This window comes from Podarcis cretensis, assembly GCF_951804945.1.
Source record: "Podarcis cretensis genome assembly, chromosome: 3".
Classification (NCBI taxonomy): Eukaryota; Metazoa; Chordata; class Lepidosauria; order Squamata; family Lacertidae; genus Podarcis; species Podarcis cretensis.
The window spans coordinates 33400479-33417659 of record NC_137172.1 but is presented as its reverse complement, the minus strand read 5'-3'; the positions used below and the strand labels follow the sequence as shown (position 1 = coordinate 33417659).

General features: G+C 39.4%; 1 protein-coding gene across 4 annotated transcripts in view; it reads left to right on the top strand.

Annotated features, from left to right (window-relative positions):
• The window catches only part of CDC42BPA (CDC42 binding protein kinase alpha), a 156495-nt gene that overhangs the window by 131171 nt on the left and 8143 nt on the right, over positions 1-17181 (top strand). For 3 of the 4 annotated variants that reach the window (XM_079969153.1, XM_079969152.1, XM_079969151.1), the window contains 7 exons: positions 249-465; positions 1025-1087; positions 1776-2369; positions 3798-3895; positions 4428-4512; positions 6590-6713; positions 7983-8100. In XM_079969153.1, coding sequence (XP_079825279.1) covers positions 249-465; positions 1025-1087; positions 1776-2369; positions 3798-3895; positions 4428-4512; positions 6590-6713; positions 7983-8100 — 1299 coding nt within the window. Of the gene's footprint in view, positions 1-248; positions 466-1024; positions 1088-1775; positions 2370-3797; positions 3896-4427; positions 4513-6589; positions 6714-7982; positions 8101-12703; positions 12890-17181 lie in introns of all 4 variants that reach the window. The other variant, XM_079969154.1, reaches the window with a different exon arrangement.

Genomic DNA, 17181 nt, shown 5'->3' with positions numbered 1-17181 from the left:
TCCCAAACCACTCTATATGCAATGCCACACTAACTCTCGCTAGTTCCCCTTGAAATGTGTCTGTAATGCTGGGTTCCTCAACTGATCGACTATAAGCAAGGCACAGATTGTATTCAACAGATCATAAACGTCAAGGCATCTGTTTTTCTTTGCATTGGTTTATTTTGAATATTTATCTCCTTCCTCCCTAACTCATGTGTGCCGTCTTTTACATTGCACAAAAACACACACGTCTTTACTTTTTCCAGGTTACAGCTTCCCAGCTATCAGCATGCAGTAACAAGTGTTCAATCCTGATCCTAGCTGACAGCGAGAATGAAAAGAGCAAGTGGGTAGGAGTCCTAAATGAACTGCACAGGATTTTAAAGAAGAACAAGCTCAAAGATCGCTCAGTCTATGTTCCCAAAGAGGCCTATGACAGCACCTTGCCCCTCATTAAAACCACCCAGGCGGCAGCAATCATAGGTATGTGCTTGATAACCCCACAATAATACCTGACTCTACCTTAATGGAAGTTGAGTGGGTGCTTTCCCCCATCTTTTCTTTTTTGCTATGCCAGGTAGTGCAGCAGAGTAGGCCAGATACCAGATCCCTCTCCAGAAAATGGTCTGGCTTAGGATCCAATGGATAAATCCCCACTCCCTCAAAAGAAATTGCCTGTTTCATGGCGCGCCACCAGCAATAGTTTCTCACCTGTCTGTTCTTTCAGTGGGCACAGCGGGAACCTCAACAGCCACAGATCCCACCCTGTATAGAGGGACACCTGCACTTAATCCTAACCCTCTATAGCAGCACTGCTGTGGGTTCTAAGTGTGCTTACAGTGTTTCTATTACACTAGGAAATTGGGGAAAATGTTGTTTTTAATTCTTAAAAGTGATATATGGAAGTGAATGGTAAGTATTATTTTCTAATCATTAGCCTGTTGATCTGCTATCCGATTATCATTTGTCTTCCTTATTAGCCATGTGCCTCCAATTGGACTTCCTCCCCACCCACCCTCTTCTTTTCTTTTAACTGCTGCAGATCACGAAAGAATAGCTCTGGGCAATGAAGAAGGGTTATTTGTGGTTCATGTCACCAAGGATGGTAAGGGAACATGGCTTATGTTTGAAATGTCGGGGGTTGAAATAATAAACTGCACATTTTGTTCTGTCAGCTCCTTCTAGTGCCGTCTTTTATTAGTTCATGATTATGAAGTTGACAAGTCAAACTGTTCTCAGTTCTTTCCGCCTACCAAGAAAGCCTTTCAATCTGTGCTGTGTTGGCGGACTAGAACCCAGACTCAATAACTACTTCCTGAATTGGGATAAATAAGATTAACGTTCTACATGGCTACCCGCAAATGCCAGGGATGAAGCTTCACCCCATGGGTCCTCAGAACCCTAGCATCTCTCTGCATTATAGGTTCTGGCCTGTGACAAGATTACCCATGAGGGAATGCAGGCTCTCAACTTTTTCTTTTCTTTTTTTTAAAAGATTCCCTACGTCTTGATTATGGCAAGTGAGGCATAACATATCCCAGCAATAAGGATTGAAGCAGAAAATTATTGTTAAAGCCATAAGAAATAAGTTGGAAGAAAAAGGTTGCTGAAAGATGAGACTATGGTGGCTTGAGAAAAACACCATGTCTGTCTTCATACAGTTCCAGCAAAATGAGAGGGAGAAATAAAAAACACAAGCAATAGTTTGCATTGGGGCTTTAGCACAAGATAAAATCTCAAAGGAAGAACTGCTTGTTTGCATGGGTACTAACTTAAGTGTTTAATTTTTGCAGAGATCATTCGTGTCGGTGACAATAAGAAAGTGCATCAGATTGAGCTCATCCCCAATGAGCAGCTAATTGCAGTGATCTCAGGACGAAACCGTCATGTACGGCTATTCCCTATGACAGCCCTGGACGGACGAGAGACTGATTTTTATAAACTGGCAGAGACTAAAGGTTGCCAGACAATAGTTTCTGGGCAAGTGCGCCATGGAGCCCTTACCTGCCTGTGTGTGGCAATGAAAAGGCAGGTCCTCTGCTATGAACTAAATCACAGCAAGACACGTCACAAAAAGATTAAAGAAATCCAAGTGGCTGGGAATGTCCAGTGGATGGCAATCTTTAGTGAGCGGCTCTGTGTGGGCTACCAGTCAGGATTCTTAAAATACCCTTTGCATGGAGAAGGAAACCCACATAGTTTGCTTCACCCAGATGATCACACACTGTCGTTCATTGCACAGCAACCAACTGATGCCATCTGTGCAGTTGAGATCTCGAATAAGGAATACCTGCTGTGTTTTAGCAGCGTGGGGGTTTATGTGGACTGCCAAGGTCGAAGATCAAGGCAACAGGAACTGATGTGGCCTGCAACTCCTTCCTCTTCCTGTAAGTTCCTTTCATTATGTTAGTTCAAAGTAGCCTCATTTCTCCTCCTGGTTTGAGAGAACACATGCAACATTGGGATAATATTCAGGTAGTTACTCCCTTCTTTTTCTGTAAGATGGCATCATCAACAGGCTACATGGGGGCGTAATGCACAAAAGACATTTGTAAGAAATAGCTTTTTAAAATAATGTTTTCATAAACAAGACACAGATGTACACATTCTTCCTTACCATTCTCTCCCTCCCACTATAAATTCTCTCTCCCATTTTCTGTTCATCGTTAGTTGTAGTTTAACTCTGGGTTGCATTCAATTTGGTTATACTTAGAGTAGATCCAGTAAAATTAATAAACTCGGCTAAGTTAGGAGCAATAATTTTTGTGGGTCCACTTTAAGTAGATTTAGTTGAATGCCACTCACAGTGTTTCATTTGGCAGGCTTTGGTTAGCAGTTGTCCTCCAAACCAGAGTCAGAAACCAGAGTCAGATTCTGTTTTTTGATTCTGCATTGGAAGGCAAGTGCCATACCTGGCCAGATCATTGAATCTTAGCATTGTAGAGGTGGAAGAGACCACGGCGGTCATCTAGTCTAACCCCATGCAATGAAGGAATTTTTTGCCCAGTGTGGGCCTCAAACCCACAACCCTGAGATTAAGAGTTTCATGGCAGAATATGGCTGTGTGTTGCTTCTAGAACTATGTATCTAGCATAAGTAGTCCTGTTCATAGCACTGGCTTGTAGTTGTCATGACTAAAGCTGCTTGATATGAATGGTAATAAGCAAATGGCACCATACACATAAAACAGTCCCCCCTGGTATTAGGCATACGTTACTGCTAGGCAAGAGCATCCACTACCAGCAACACTGTTTCTCACCAGTGGTATACCAAAGTTAATGGGAACCTTAACAACTGTGGGTCCCACGACATTACACTGTACAGTTCATTTTTTACACCTGGAAAGTATATTCACAGACCCAGATTTTCAAATACACTTGTAATATTTGTTGCAAGACCCTGCTTTCTAGAATTACCCACTCTTCAACCTAAGGTTCCAGGGTGAGTTACAACAATTAAAAAATAAAATAAAATAAGTTTGAAACAACTTGCAGTCACAGAACTAAGGTGGGTCCTCCCCAACTGAGGCAAAGTTACCGGTTCAAAATGCTATCAATAGCTGGGAAATTGAGATGAATATTAAACCAGAAGGAATGTGATTAGTAAATATTGTCTTGCTTCCCAGTAATAATCAAAGATCCTTTTGTTCAGAATAAAAAATAAAATAAATCTTACCATTTTCTACACAGTCATTAGAAGGATAATAAAGAAATTATCAATGTTAAGCTGTCTACAGAGTCTGTATATTGAGAAGTGACTCTTTTCTAACCTTCAACACAATCTGTTACTCAGACTTGTATTTTATTTCTCCTCAGGTTACAATGCCCCATACCTCTCAGTATACAGTGAAAATGCCGTTGATATATTTGATGTGAACTCCATGGAGTGGATTCAGACTATCCCCCTCAAGAAGGTAAATAGCTGAAGAGCAAACCATTCCATAGGATAGATTCCAACGAGAGTTAAGAGTGTTTCAACCTGTTAGCATATTCAGTCAAACGCAACTTATAAAAGAATTCCCTATCTGTGTTTATCATTTGTTATTTCCTCCCCCTGAAATTCTCACACACCAGTAATTTTTAAAATTATTATATTGAGAATTATTGCATGATCACTCGTAAGGCTTTAGCTGATCATTGTGTTTTTAATTTCTTTTTTTTTTTTAATTCAAACTGCATCATTTCCTCCATTGAAAAACACCTTGTGAACTTCTGTTTAATATTATGAACAAATGAAAATGAAAAAATTATACACTATCTCAGATCTTAGGTAAAATGACTCCAGGTTTTTAGCAAAGGTTTCAACACTAATTCACTAATCAGTTTCAGAGTGTGTGTTTTTAAGACTGTTGTTAATTATTGTTCTGCATCATTAGCCTTTGAGTTTCAGAAATATTTTACTAAAGCCAATATTTACTAAGCTACTCATAACTCATGTGCTTTCAGGTACGTCCTTTGAACACAGAAGGATCGCTGAACGTTCTTGGACTAGAAACAGTGAGGTTAATATATTTCAAAAACAAGATGGCAGGTGAGTAAAAGAAGATTCCTCACTAAAATTAACTTATTGATATAACCCAGGGATGTGGAACCTGTGGCTCTTCAGACATTGCTGGACTACTGTTTCCATCATCCCTGACCAATGGCTATGCTGATGGGAGTTAAAGCCCAACAACACCTGGAGGGTCACAGGATCCCCATCCACGATATAGCCCATTAAATATTGTGTATCATTGTTGATTCAGTCTCGTATAAGACATTTTTGGGTGGCCTTACAACCATTTCAGCTGTAATCTGACAAAGACACTCATTCTCTCAGGGTTAAGAACAAAATTATGAAAAAGTTATTGTACCGTGTGCCCTAAATAGCTGGGAGACTATGGAGACTCTAGTACAGCAGCATGATTGACTTGGAAATCTATTGTTATTTTATTCTGGCCTACCACTTGTGATTCGTAGATGTTTTAGGTTCTGCTTATTTTTCCATAAATAAAATGGAAATTTTTATTGCTATTTTCTCAAACTTACAGAATAATTCTCTGCCAAAAAAGACTCCTGAAGCAGTTAACAATAACACCTGCATAAATACAATAAAATCACAAACACAACTACACTTTTTGAAAAACCCAGTCCTTGATCACAACACTAGTTGTAATAATATATATGTTTATTTGGGTTGGTAAAACTTAATCCAATCGGTATAGTCACCATTGACATTTAAGATCTGCACTGTAAATAACAATGAGAAGAGGAAACAAAAGATTATAAATTATGTTGGCATATATATTTACCACTCCCTGTCCTGAGTGAAGTGCGAAGATTACATTATCACAAGAAATGAGTATATTTTTCTTTGTAAATGTTTTAGAATATTGAGTGCTTATAGAATATTGAGTGTATGTTCCTAGTATCAGAAAGTAGGTTATTTATTTACAGAACCTAGGATCAGTTATTTAATCCTAGAGCAGGTTAGAAAAAACAATAAAGCTATATAAAAATAAATTGAAAACTATTTGAAAAGCAAGAAGGATATATTAGTACAACAGCTTCACAACAACTAGTTTGCAGTTCAGTATTAAATCAGTCCCATGCAAAACTGGGTGAAGAGGTAAGCTTTTAATTGGTGCCAATTTTGATTTACCTGAAAATAATTTGGTTCTGTCAATCTTACAAAAAATGGATAAACAACAGCAGAATTATTAGGGTTAGATGAAGTGATCTTTTCCTTTTTCCTGCTTAGTGCTAGAATTCAGTTATCTACGTGAGTTTTTCTCAAAGCAGATCTCAAAATCTCCCCCCCCCCAATCATTGAAGCACAGTCTCAAACACCTACACAGGTATTAGTGCAGGTGTAAGGTTACCTACCCCAAATAAATGGAAATGGAAGCATTTACGGTACTTAAGCATCCTGCTGTACTAACTTTTCTTCCCCTTCTATCTTACCATAACTTCTTGGATCATTCTCCCTGTACAAGTACCCACTTTGGATCATGTACGAAACATCATTCATTATATATATGCAGCTTTAAAATATAGTTGTCTGCTCAGAAATAAGCACTACGGATTCCACTGAGACTCAAGAGTTAACTCAGTAATGTGTTTAATTAAGCCCCAATACATTTGTTTCCTTTGAAAGGAGGTGACTTGGGAGCTGAGAAGTAGGGAAGAGCTTAACACTTTCCTTATTTGCTGCTGCTGCTCAAAAGATTGCCATCCCTAATCCACTTTGTTTCCCTTGCCCCCATGTTTTAATCTCAGAGGAAGGCTAATTTGGAATTGGAGAAGCAGTGGGAAGGAAGCAGGTTAAGCACCCTCCGCCCTTTGTACTTAATGTCTCAAAATCGCCTCCTCCCCAACTTAAAAAGGGGGGTGAACTTTTTAAAAGCATGTTTGCATGTGATACACAATTAGCATTGGATTGCAGTGACAGAAATAGTGTTTTACAGTTTCTTCTTCCTACGTTATTTTTGTGTTTGTTTATATAATTTCCCAGGGGCTCTGTTTAGATAACAACCCAGAATAGCGGAAATACATAGCTTAATACGCTTTTAACCATTTTATTAATTAACTTAATATGGAACCTGCTGGGTTTTTTGCATCTTTCCTAGAGGGTGATGAGCTGGTGGTTCCCGAGACATCCGATAACAGCCGGAAGCAAATGGTCCGAAATATCAACAATAAACGCCGTTACTCATTCAGAGTGCCTGAGGAGGAGAGGATGCAACAGAGGAGGTCGGTATTCAACCTCTACTTGTCTTCTGTACATGCCTGTAGGCCCTGAAGACTTGTTTGTCTGCTGTCAATGTAGTTTTTTTGGTTTGTTAGAACAGACATTTGTCTCTCTTCCCTTACATTTACTCTTTGTATATACTTTGTATAAACACCAATCTAAAAGATTTAGTCCATTTAAAATTAAATCCTTGTGCAAAACAATTACTGTAATTTTCTGAATGCATGCCTCCATGTACTGTATATATGTACATTTGCGTGTGCGTATGTATGCATATACTGTATATATGAAGATTGTTAATAAACATTTTTACAAAAGAGGATTACATTACTAATTATGCATACGTATTACTTTCAGAGTCTAGTACTTGCTGTTGTACTTTTGGCAATGCTCATCCCATACTCTGTAACATTCCTCAGTGTTTAGATGTTCTTTATTTAATTGTCCCCTTGCGTGGCTTCTACGTAACAAATGGCTCACCTTAGAAAATGGTGTCTTGGGGTATATGAAAAAACTACAAACCTTTCTGAATATTAAGAAAATGTTTTCAGTAAGCACAGGACTGATATTTCAGTGTTTCTGGCCAAGTATTCTTTCCATCCATAGAAGTTTACATGTAACTGCAGGAAAGACATATGTAAAGAACAGACCTTCTTCTCAAATTGCCAAACTTTTCACTGGTAAAGGTAGCTAGATCTGCTTTTCTTTCTGTAAAGCTATTATAGCAGCACTTATTTAATGATTGGCTAGTTTTATGCTTTCTGCTTTTCAAAGATGCAGAGAACTCTTAAAGCGTTTAGAATGGCACCTTCCTTTACAAACTCTTAAAGTTATTGTGACAGTTAAATGTGAAGGGTAGTGCAATATTCTTCTAATTCTTCTTCTTCTTCTTTTTTCTTCTGTCCTTCACCTCTGCCTCCATCTTTGCAGTGCCAGGTCACCACTGAGCCCGCAACTGCACCTTTTCTTGAATGTTGTCTCAACTCCCTCTCTGAGTCTCAGTAGCCCTATGGACTTTTTACGGGCATGGGCTTTTAAGGCTTTAAACCAAACTTCTGTTCTTCCCGACCCTTTCCCCTTTCATCAGGCTGAGAGCTGGCATAGAATCAACACCAGAAGTTAAAGTTACCCTCCTTTGAAACCTGGCCAGATATTTTTTTTTATTTATGTTTTAAAGTAACTTATATGAATATGTATGTAAATATATATTTCACCATTTTTACGAATATCCTCATGGACAAAATACCTGACCTGGCTATCCTCTCTTGCAGGGAGATGCTACGAGATCCAGAAATGAGAAATAAATTAATTTCTAATCCAACTAACTTTAACCACATAGCACACATGGGCCCAGGAGATGGTATACAAATCCTTAAAGATCTACCTATGGTAAGTATATGAGAGTGTGTCCACACATAGATGTTATTGTTCTACATAGTAGATAAAATGAACATATAGGCATTAAATTGTGATATAAATTGGAGTTGAACAGTTAGAAGGTTTTAATGAAATAAAAAGTGACTTTCATGGGCAGGGGCTTGAAAGTGATAAAAATAGAGAAATACAAATCTTAGGAACATAGGAAGCTGCCTTAAGTTCTTTTCCCATCTTGCCAACTCGTCTGTCCTGCCTAGATGTGACGTTCCAGGTTCTCACACAATAGGTGCTTGGAAAGACCTCTTCCTAAAATAAGTTTAACTAGAGATACCACAAGGTGAACCTGTCACTGGCAGTGCCCAAGTTTACTTCCCATAAAGGTTAACGTTTAACAGTTAAATGTCAATGGCTATATCTGTTGGACACACCAGTTCCACAGTTACGTTAATTAATGGATACAGATAAGGAAGTCATTCCACACAGTAACCTCATGGTAGCTTACGCAATAGTTCTTGAATAGTTACAACCATTGGTGAAATGCAGAAATCAGGCTACCTGCCCCTCCCATTTTTTTAATTCTTTGGGGGGGTGCTTTGGTTGGGGAATTTTTTTTTAAGGCTGGTCTGCTTCTTAGTCTGTGTTGTATTTGTTTGGCAGGTGTTTTACCTGTTGTTGGGGTGGGGGGTGGGCTCTGAGCATTGACCGTATTTGCCTATGAAATGTGACCACAACAGTTTATTAGATTTCTAAATGTGTCCTGGGTCCCCAAAGGGTGAGTCGCCCTGAAGTTCATTATTCAGCAAAATAACAGGCTGGGCCAAGTTCTTGCTTCTGTCTGCAGGGTACACAAGTGTCCCACCAGTTTTTTGTTTCTTCTCCAGATCTTCATGTTATCTGTTCTTCCCTGCTGTATATACAAAAACATTCTGTTTTCTTTTCCCGCATATTTTTCTAAATTATTTGAGCTATACAAGAGGACATGAAAGAAGAGAGGATCACGGCAGGTGCTAAGAAACAGTTCACTGTTTATTTTCTCATATGTGCAGTCAGCAAAATTCCCAGCCCAGGATTTATCTGTATAAAGGATTACCCTTTTGTGTGGTCTTCCCTCATGATATATACCAGACACAGAGTCCTCTTCCTCATATTTTCATGATTCTGTAGGTTTCAAGCATCTCCCGCCAACATAGTAAATGACAGCTCTCCCCACATTAGGGTTGCTGTGCTGATTTTGCCTGTTTAAAATTTGCCATCATTCTAACTAAACAAGCAAAAGAGGATCCTATTCAAATGCTTGTAGGAACATATTAGTAAATTATTTGACTTCCTTGGGTCCCTACAATTTTTTTTCTATTAAACTTCAGTAAAAATTAAACATTGCGCCTGATTTATCAGTATGCAAAGACACTATTTCTGTATACTAGCCAAGGTATGTGCATCAATTAGTTTGAAGCTAATGGTTTTTAAAATTAATCAACTGCAGCAGATATTTCCATTTTTACAACAACAAAATTAAGCTATTTAGTGCTTTATCAGAGGTGGGAACCTCCAGCCCACAGATCAAATGTTGCCCACCAGGCCTCCCTGTTGGGCCCATAAGGCCATTTTCAAGAAGCCACCCCCATGCTATGTGTGTAAGGGCAGAACATCAAAGGAACAACTGGGGACCCAAAGCTCTCGGCTGTTCCTTTGTTCAAGCAAGGTGTGCAGTTTAAAGGAGACACACAGAGGGGGATGTTTGAAGGCGTGTTCCCATCGCATCAGCTGCTGGAACATGTCTTGCTCAAGGCATTCAAACTTTGGAAGTATGAAGGAGCAAGGTGGAGGTGCCCTCCAAGTACATGGGAGCCTGCCTCCAATCTCCTCCCCCTCCACATTCCCTACAAGCCTCTGTGGCTTGAAGGACACACAGAAGGGGGAGGGTGTCTGAAAGCCTTTTATAAACACCCCTGCCCAAGGATATTTAAAGAAGGGCTGTTTGAAAGCCCCATGGTTTGCTTTGAAGTCCTGACAATTGGGGCTTCAAAGAGAGGCATCACCTGAGGTCACTATGATGTCAGGTGATAGGCTGGTGGGTGGCCCTGCCCACCTGTCAACTTCAGCCAGAAAAGGATTCTGAGCCCTGTGGTATGTGGATAAGACATTATTTGAAGTTGATTTATTATGAAACTTTCCAGAGTTTGTTTTAATGAAATGCTACACCGAGGTTCTGTAAAAGTGAAACTAAACCCCATGGAAGTCATCATCCACGTGCACAGGAAGAGGAGGGGAAATTGTGTGGGCCCGATTCATTACTCAGGCTTGTTCAGGCTCATCTACACAGCACTAAACCATGGTTTAGTATTACATGAAAACAAAGCCAGTGTGTAACGAGTCTGAAATATGATGGCAGTGTAATGTGATACACTGTTTTCCTTCCTGATGGGTCATGCAACTCTGGTGATCTTCCTGTTTGTGTATATGCAGTTCTAATTGAATAATTGGGCTCCATGGTAGCAGCAAGTAGGAAGCAAGAGTTCTTCAATAAAGTGTATAAAAATTAACAGCTGGTCCTTCAGCAAAATCTCCTACAGGATTTTCCTCTTACATGGAAATCACTGAAATTAGAACATGATCTACATTTGAGGGTACATGTAAGGAAACTGATGTGTTTGCGAATGCTCTAGTAAACAAGGGTGTACATTCAGGGTTGTTCCCCCCCCCCCCCCGGAGTATCTAGATGTTTGGATGACTGGTACATGAAGGAGGATAGAGCCAAAAACATTAGTAACTCCTCCCCATACTGTGTTTCCTTGCAATCAAATGTTTGCAGTTGTTTCGTTTATTAATAAGAAAATGGGAGTAGGATTTTGCCACCAGCTATATTTTTTCTTTTTCAGACAAAGAGTACCATGCTAGGGAAGGTAGGCTTGGATTTTATATTGCCATATTTTTATTCTAGTATACTGTAGCTGTCCCCAGCACACTGAGTGAGGGATGTATTCTAGTGCACCATTCAGAAACAGGGCTGTTGTTTCCCAGTGGTGGGGATGCCTACTGAAAGTGGCGCTTCTTAGGAAGATTAGCTGCATCAAGATATGTGAGATCATTGTATGTTTGCAAGAGATGATAATGAAAATTGCTCTTATCTGACTGTTTTAGTCCTATGATCATCAGTCACGTTGAGTTCAGTCAGACTTGCTTCTCTGTAGACATGTATAGTATTTCACTGTTAATTTTGTGTCAGTTCTTGGGTCTTCTTTGTTACGAATGAATGAAAGTTTATTTTTCTAAGATAGTTTTAAAGGCAGTCTTGTTCTTTTTTTAAGAAAAAGAAAAACCCCATACACTTAAGCATCTAGCTTTTTACCACTAGATGGAGCTGATTTTGCAGGGTAAACTTTTATTAAATTATGTATTGAATAAATGACATTTTAAAAATCTACAAGGCTTACAATACATTTATATATAGATACAGGAATACATAAGGAATATCAGGAGCTGCTTTATACTGAGTTGGACATTTGGTCTGTCTAGCTCAGTATTGTTTACACAGATTGGCAGCAGTTATCCAGGGTTTTAGTTTACCTGTGTGGAAAAAGATTTATTTTCTTTCTTTTTGTGATGTTCACACTTTTTCTTTTTGTTAACTAAGGGGAATGAAAGGAAAGAGGAAAAGAGAAAAAGCTATAGATTCATAAATGTAAACGTTATTCAAAAACTAGACCACATAAATCTGGGAGGTGTACACAATGGATAATAATACAACAACTACTTTGTCATCTAACCTGCAACAAAAAAGGTACATGAAGTCCTTGACTTGGCCGAGGCCTAACCCATGACTAACTTAAATCTGTAGGTTTAAAAAGGGTCTGTTCTGAGTATGACTTAGATACCACACATTTTTTTCCATTGTACAGTAGAATATGTACATCACATATTCTCATGGGATTGAATTGGCTGTGTGAGAATGTCTGGTCCTTTGTATACCATGTACGTTAAGCCCACTTGTGTGTGTCTGATGGGACTGTGAAAGTAAAGCCTCTGCAGCCTGACCTACCTGTACTACCCAAGGTGTGATGCCATCATAGAAGTCACTAGTAACACATCATGCCTTTTTCAGTCCATTTGCTAATTCAAGCAAGCTGTGGGCAGGTGAGTTTCCAGTGAAGCTCTACTCTGAGTAGCACAGGTGGTAGGGGGAAGGAGGGGACAGGATTTGATCAAAGGTGAGCCAGGAGGGAAGAATTAACTGTGATGTTTGTAGTACATGTCAATGTCTGAAGGCAGGAGAAGGGCATATGCTAGACTGCAGTTCACATGCCACTGCTCACTCTCTTCAAGATAGTAATGAGTACTTTGGAGAGCGAGATTCTAAAATACGATGGTGGTTGTGGTTGTGTATGTACAAAAGCAGTCTCTGGAAATGGGTCAGGCAGTATGCAGATGATAAATATGCCTGTTGATTTACAAGCCTCATTTTTAATGAGCATATGCTCCATGATTTGTATTCCTAAGATCACAGATATCCTCCCTCATTATCTCTCTTTCTCTTTCTCTTTCTCTTTCTCTGTCTCTTTCTCTGTCTCTCTATCTCTCTCTGTATCGCTCTCTGTATCTCTCTTGTCTTTGATAGCCAAGCTCCCCTTATCCACCCTCTCATCATCACTCCCATCTCATCTCTTCTCCAAGCAACTTCGAGCACATCTATCACATGACTGTTAACTCAGCTGAAAATTTCCTCTCCCGTGATTCCATAAACCGTGCATATTCCCCACCTCTACGCTCTGTCCCTCGTACACCAGCCTTTATGAATATAAGGGTATGAATTGTTCAGCCAGGTGTTCCTGCTACTAACACTGTGTGGTGTTCCTTCTTTTTTGGCCTGGCTAATATCTGGCAAGATTTCAGCTTTGCAGTTGGCTTCATTTGTGTCTGGATCTTTCTTTTTTTCCTTTTGCTTCCCTTCAGTTACATTTCTCTGTAATCCCCAAATGAGGGGTGTGAACTTGGGCAACTACCAAAGTAGAAGTCCTCAACCTTTTCCCAAAATTACTAAGTATTCAAAACAACTTTTGCAATCCCACTAAAATTCTCCAGAGAATTTCACATGAGTTTCCCATTTCAAAGGACCCACAGTGAGGAGACTGGCGTCCTAAAATGTTTGGTACATTGCGCATGCCTCCCCACAGTCCCCTTGTCCACTGAGATTAATAGATTCATAGGGGACTTGAAAGAAGCCCAGTGGTGCATCTCAACAGGATTTATGTGATAATTATGGAAAGCTTGTTGCTGTGTCCAAAGACTTACACCTGTGGCTTTTCTTTGCAACAGACAAGACTTAAACAGTTGGATGGAAATTTGGCTGCATGCCAAATGACAGAATGAGGCCTATATATTAGAGATAACCTTGCGTATAGTGTTGGAATTCTGCATTTCAGTATGGTAATAGAATTCTGTCCACTTAATAGAAACATCAATCCGATCTGATTTACATGACTTCTGCCACACTGCCCATGTACATACATGCTGCTGTACAGGGTCCTATAACAAAAAGAAAACCCTGTGCCCTGCCTTGAGGAGTTTGCAGTCTACATTCCAACTTTGCGGAGGCAGCAGAGGGAAGAAAGGAGAGATGGAGGCATATATATATGTGCAGACGCAGTCTTACATATCTTCTTTTTTCTTGAAATCTTAGTCTTTTTCTTGAAATGTTAGGTGAAGGCAAAGAGCTTAAGTCAGAGACTTAACTGGGAGATGGAATTTGAGCTGGGATTGAAAGAGAGGACAGAGAACTCCTGCGCCTTGTGGATTTGGGAAGGGAAGGGAGGTCCTGATAAAGCAGGACTGGAGAAATGGGGGCGCCATTTAAGTGAGCAGGAGGCTGTGCCTCTTCTTATTTCTAGTTAGGTCTGTAGAAGAAGTAGGCTCTTGCTCTGTCAAGTACTTCCTAAAAATGTTTTTTTATTTGTGGCCTAACAATCCTGGTCTAAAGGGAGGTGTCTCACAAATCTCTCCAATCCCGAACAGAACAATAAGGCTGAGCAAGTGGCTGAGCTTCAGGTTTGTTACCATTTGTGTCCTTTCGCATGTAGCTCATCTAATTCTCCTGCCAACAAGATTGTTTACTGAACTGAATGACCCCCACTGAATGACCCAACTATATTTTCCAAGAAAGAATCTTACATTTGGTGGCTGTTAAGTAAATTGCTTCTCTTTTCTGAAGTTAAAAGTTCTACGCAGTGAGCTGCCATCAATTTTATATTTTCTACCTTTCAAAAGAATGACATTTTAGTCCTGCTGACAGAAATGCAGGATCTATAAATTGTTATTATAAATAAAAAATGTATTTTTTCCATTGAGATGTATTTGCTCTGAAGATTCGTTTGTTTACCTCTTTGGTCTGTTAAAAAAATAACATCGGTATTTTAAATGAGATGCTATAGGGTTAATCTTCACTACCATTTCCTAACTTGTTTTGAGCAACCATGGATTTTCTTTTTGTGCATGACGTGAAAAGCTTCTCTTTCTCAGTTCTCTGATCTTATCAGCGAGTTGTACAAATGTTTAGGAAAAGAGCAGTGAGGCATTTGCTTTGAGGTAAAGAGCACCTAAGAATTAGATGGACTCTGCCTTTTAATCAAATAAAACGAGTGTATCTTTCTCATATACCTGCAGCTGTGTTAGTTGCCTCCACCTTATTTTAAAATTGATTGTGGTCATTAGATCTACTTCCCCAAATAGGGTTACTCAGCCCTTAAAGGACCAGGTTCATAGCCTGGGGGTCACTTTGGACCCACAGCTGTCCATAGAGATGCAAGTCAACTCTGTGTCCAGGATGGCTGTCTACCAACTCCATCTAGTACGCCAGCTGAGACCCTACCTGCCCACAGACTGCCTCGCCAGAGTGGCACATGCTCTGCTTATTTTCCACTTGGACTACTACAATGCACTCTATGTGGGGCTACTTTTGAAGGTGACTCGGAAACTACAATTAATCCAGAATATGGCTGCCAGACTGGGAATGCCCGCCGTGACCATATAACACCAATCCGAAAAGATCTACATTGGCTCCCAGTACGTTTCCAAGCACAATTCAAAATATTGGTGCTGACCTTTAAAGCCCTAAATGACCTTGGCCCAGTATACCTGAAGGAGCATCTCCACCTCCATCACTCAGCCTAGACACTGAGGTCCAGCTCCAAGGGCCTTCTGGTGATTCCCTCATTGCAAGAAATGAGGTTACAGGGAACCAGGCAGAAGAAGGTCTTCATGGTAGTTGCATGCACCCTATGGAACACCTGCCCATCAGATGTCAGAGTTAAACAACTCTATAACCTTTCATAGACATTTGGAGGCAGCCCTCTTTCGGGACACTTTTAATGCTTGGTGGGTTTTCTCTCCCCCCACTCCCCATTCCCTCTGTACTTTTGTTGGAAGCCACACAGAGTGGTTTGGGCAACCCAGTCAGATGGGCAATGTATAAGAAAAAAAATGGTTGTTGTCGTCATCATCATCATCACCATCATAAATGCCCAGCGTTCTGAGTGAAGGGGATGGGCTTGCAAGCTTCTTCTTTTACTCTGCATATCAGTGCACATTGACTCTTCCCCTCATCCTCCAGAGTTCATATTAATAAAGTCTAAAATCATTCCTCCTTGTAATATCCCAAATTGTTATGTTGCCCATATAATTCAGTAGGAACCATTAGAAGAAACTGAACCAGCTCTCAGTACATTCTATATCCCTGTCCTGGATTCTGTTACTTGACTTTTAAGTCAGTATGCTTTCCAAATAAGTGTGTTTGTTATCTGTTGACTAAACTGTCAGTTTCCTGTTTTCTGACATGAAAGATTGACATTTTCAGTCTCTCTTCTGCACTCTCAGCTTTGGAAAAATGAGAGACACAGTTAGGAAGTATCTAAGCAACAGGTGGACATCAGGATGCTGAATTTCATGTGTCCTGATCAGTACCTATTTTCATTCCATTAGTATTTGTTTTGTGTAGCCAGTGTTGCAGCTTCTGTGACTGAATATTGTTGCAGCCTGTATCAGATTCACTGCTTACTGGGTAGCTTGGGTGGCTAGTGAATCACTTGAAAGCTTTCTAGCAGTCAACTTCATCCTGTAACCATATTTTGTTTTCTCCTACCAGGAGTTGTTGATCACATTGCTAATGTGACTTGGGGAAGCAAGGAACTGACCTTTAATCTTTTAATTGAGAAGTGGGATCATAAACATACAGTGCAGAGGTGGCAAACAAACTGTTCAATGAGAGAAGCAGAAAACAATAATTAAGATTACTTAGCTCTTTATGCCTGTCAGATGCTAATTGGTGCATTGCATAAACAGAAAAACAGAAAAGCGATAGATTAATGGTAGAAGCATGCATTATAGAATCATGTGTTACATGCAACAACAACAACAGAATGCTATATCACCGACTCAAACTCAGAAAAAACCTTTTATTTCATACATCCTTAAAATATGCCATTTATTCCAATTTTGTACAGGGGATAGTTGAATATAATCAAATAAATAATAATATAATCAAATAAGCTGTGGCTATCTGTTAAAGACCAACCAAGCAATAAGCCCAAAGGAGTTTAATGAATTATAAGAGTGCATTCCTGAAATTTGAATGCATGCAGAGTACTAATTTTAGATGTGCTTATTACTGATGTGTTGAAAAACAAAACAAAAATGCAATGAAATATAATTCCTGAAAAATTATTATTATTATTTTAATTTTATTTATTTAATATATTTTTATCTTGCCTCTCAAAAAAATAGCATCACTAAGTGGCAATCGTGTAACTTGAAACTCACAGTAACCTTTAAATTGCATTTTTAAGTATTGTCACTTAACTGTACACAGGGTTTATATGTTTACAAGTACACAAAGCAATAAGCCAATCAGTGCAATAATAAAACACAATATAATTGAAGTAATCAGGAGGTATTGAAATAAGCAGCAGATAACAAGTGTATACTTAAAGACCCATGTAAAAATTATTATTTTTATTTATTAAATTTGTATACAGCCCTTCATCCAAATATCTCAGGGCAGTTCACAGCATAAAAATACAGAATAAAACCACAAAATACATAATA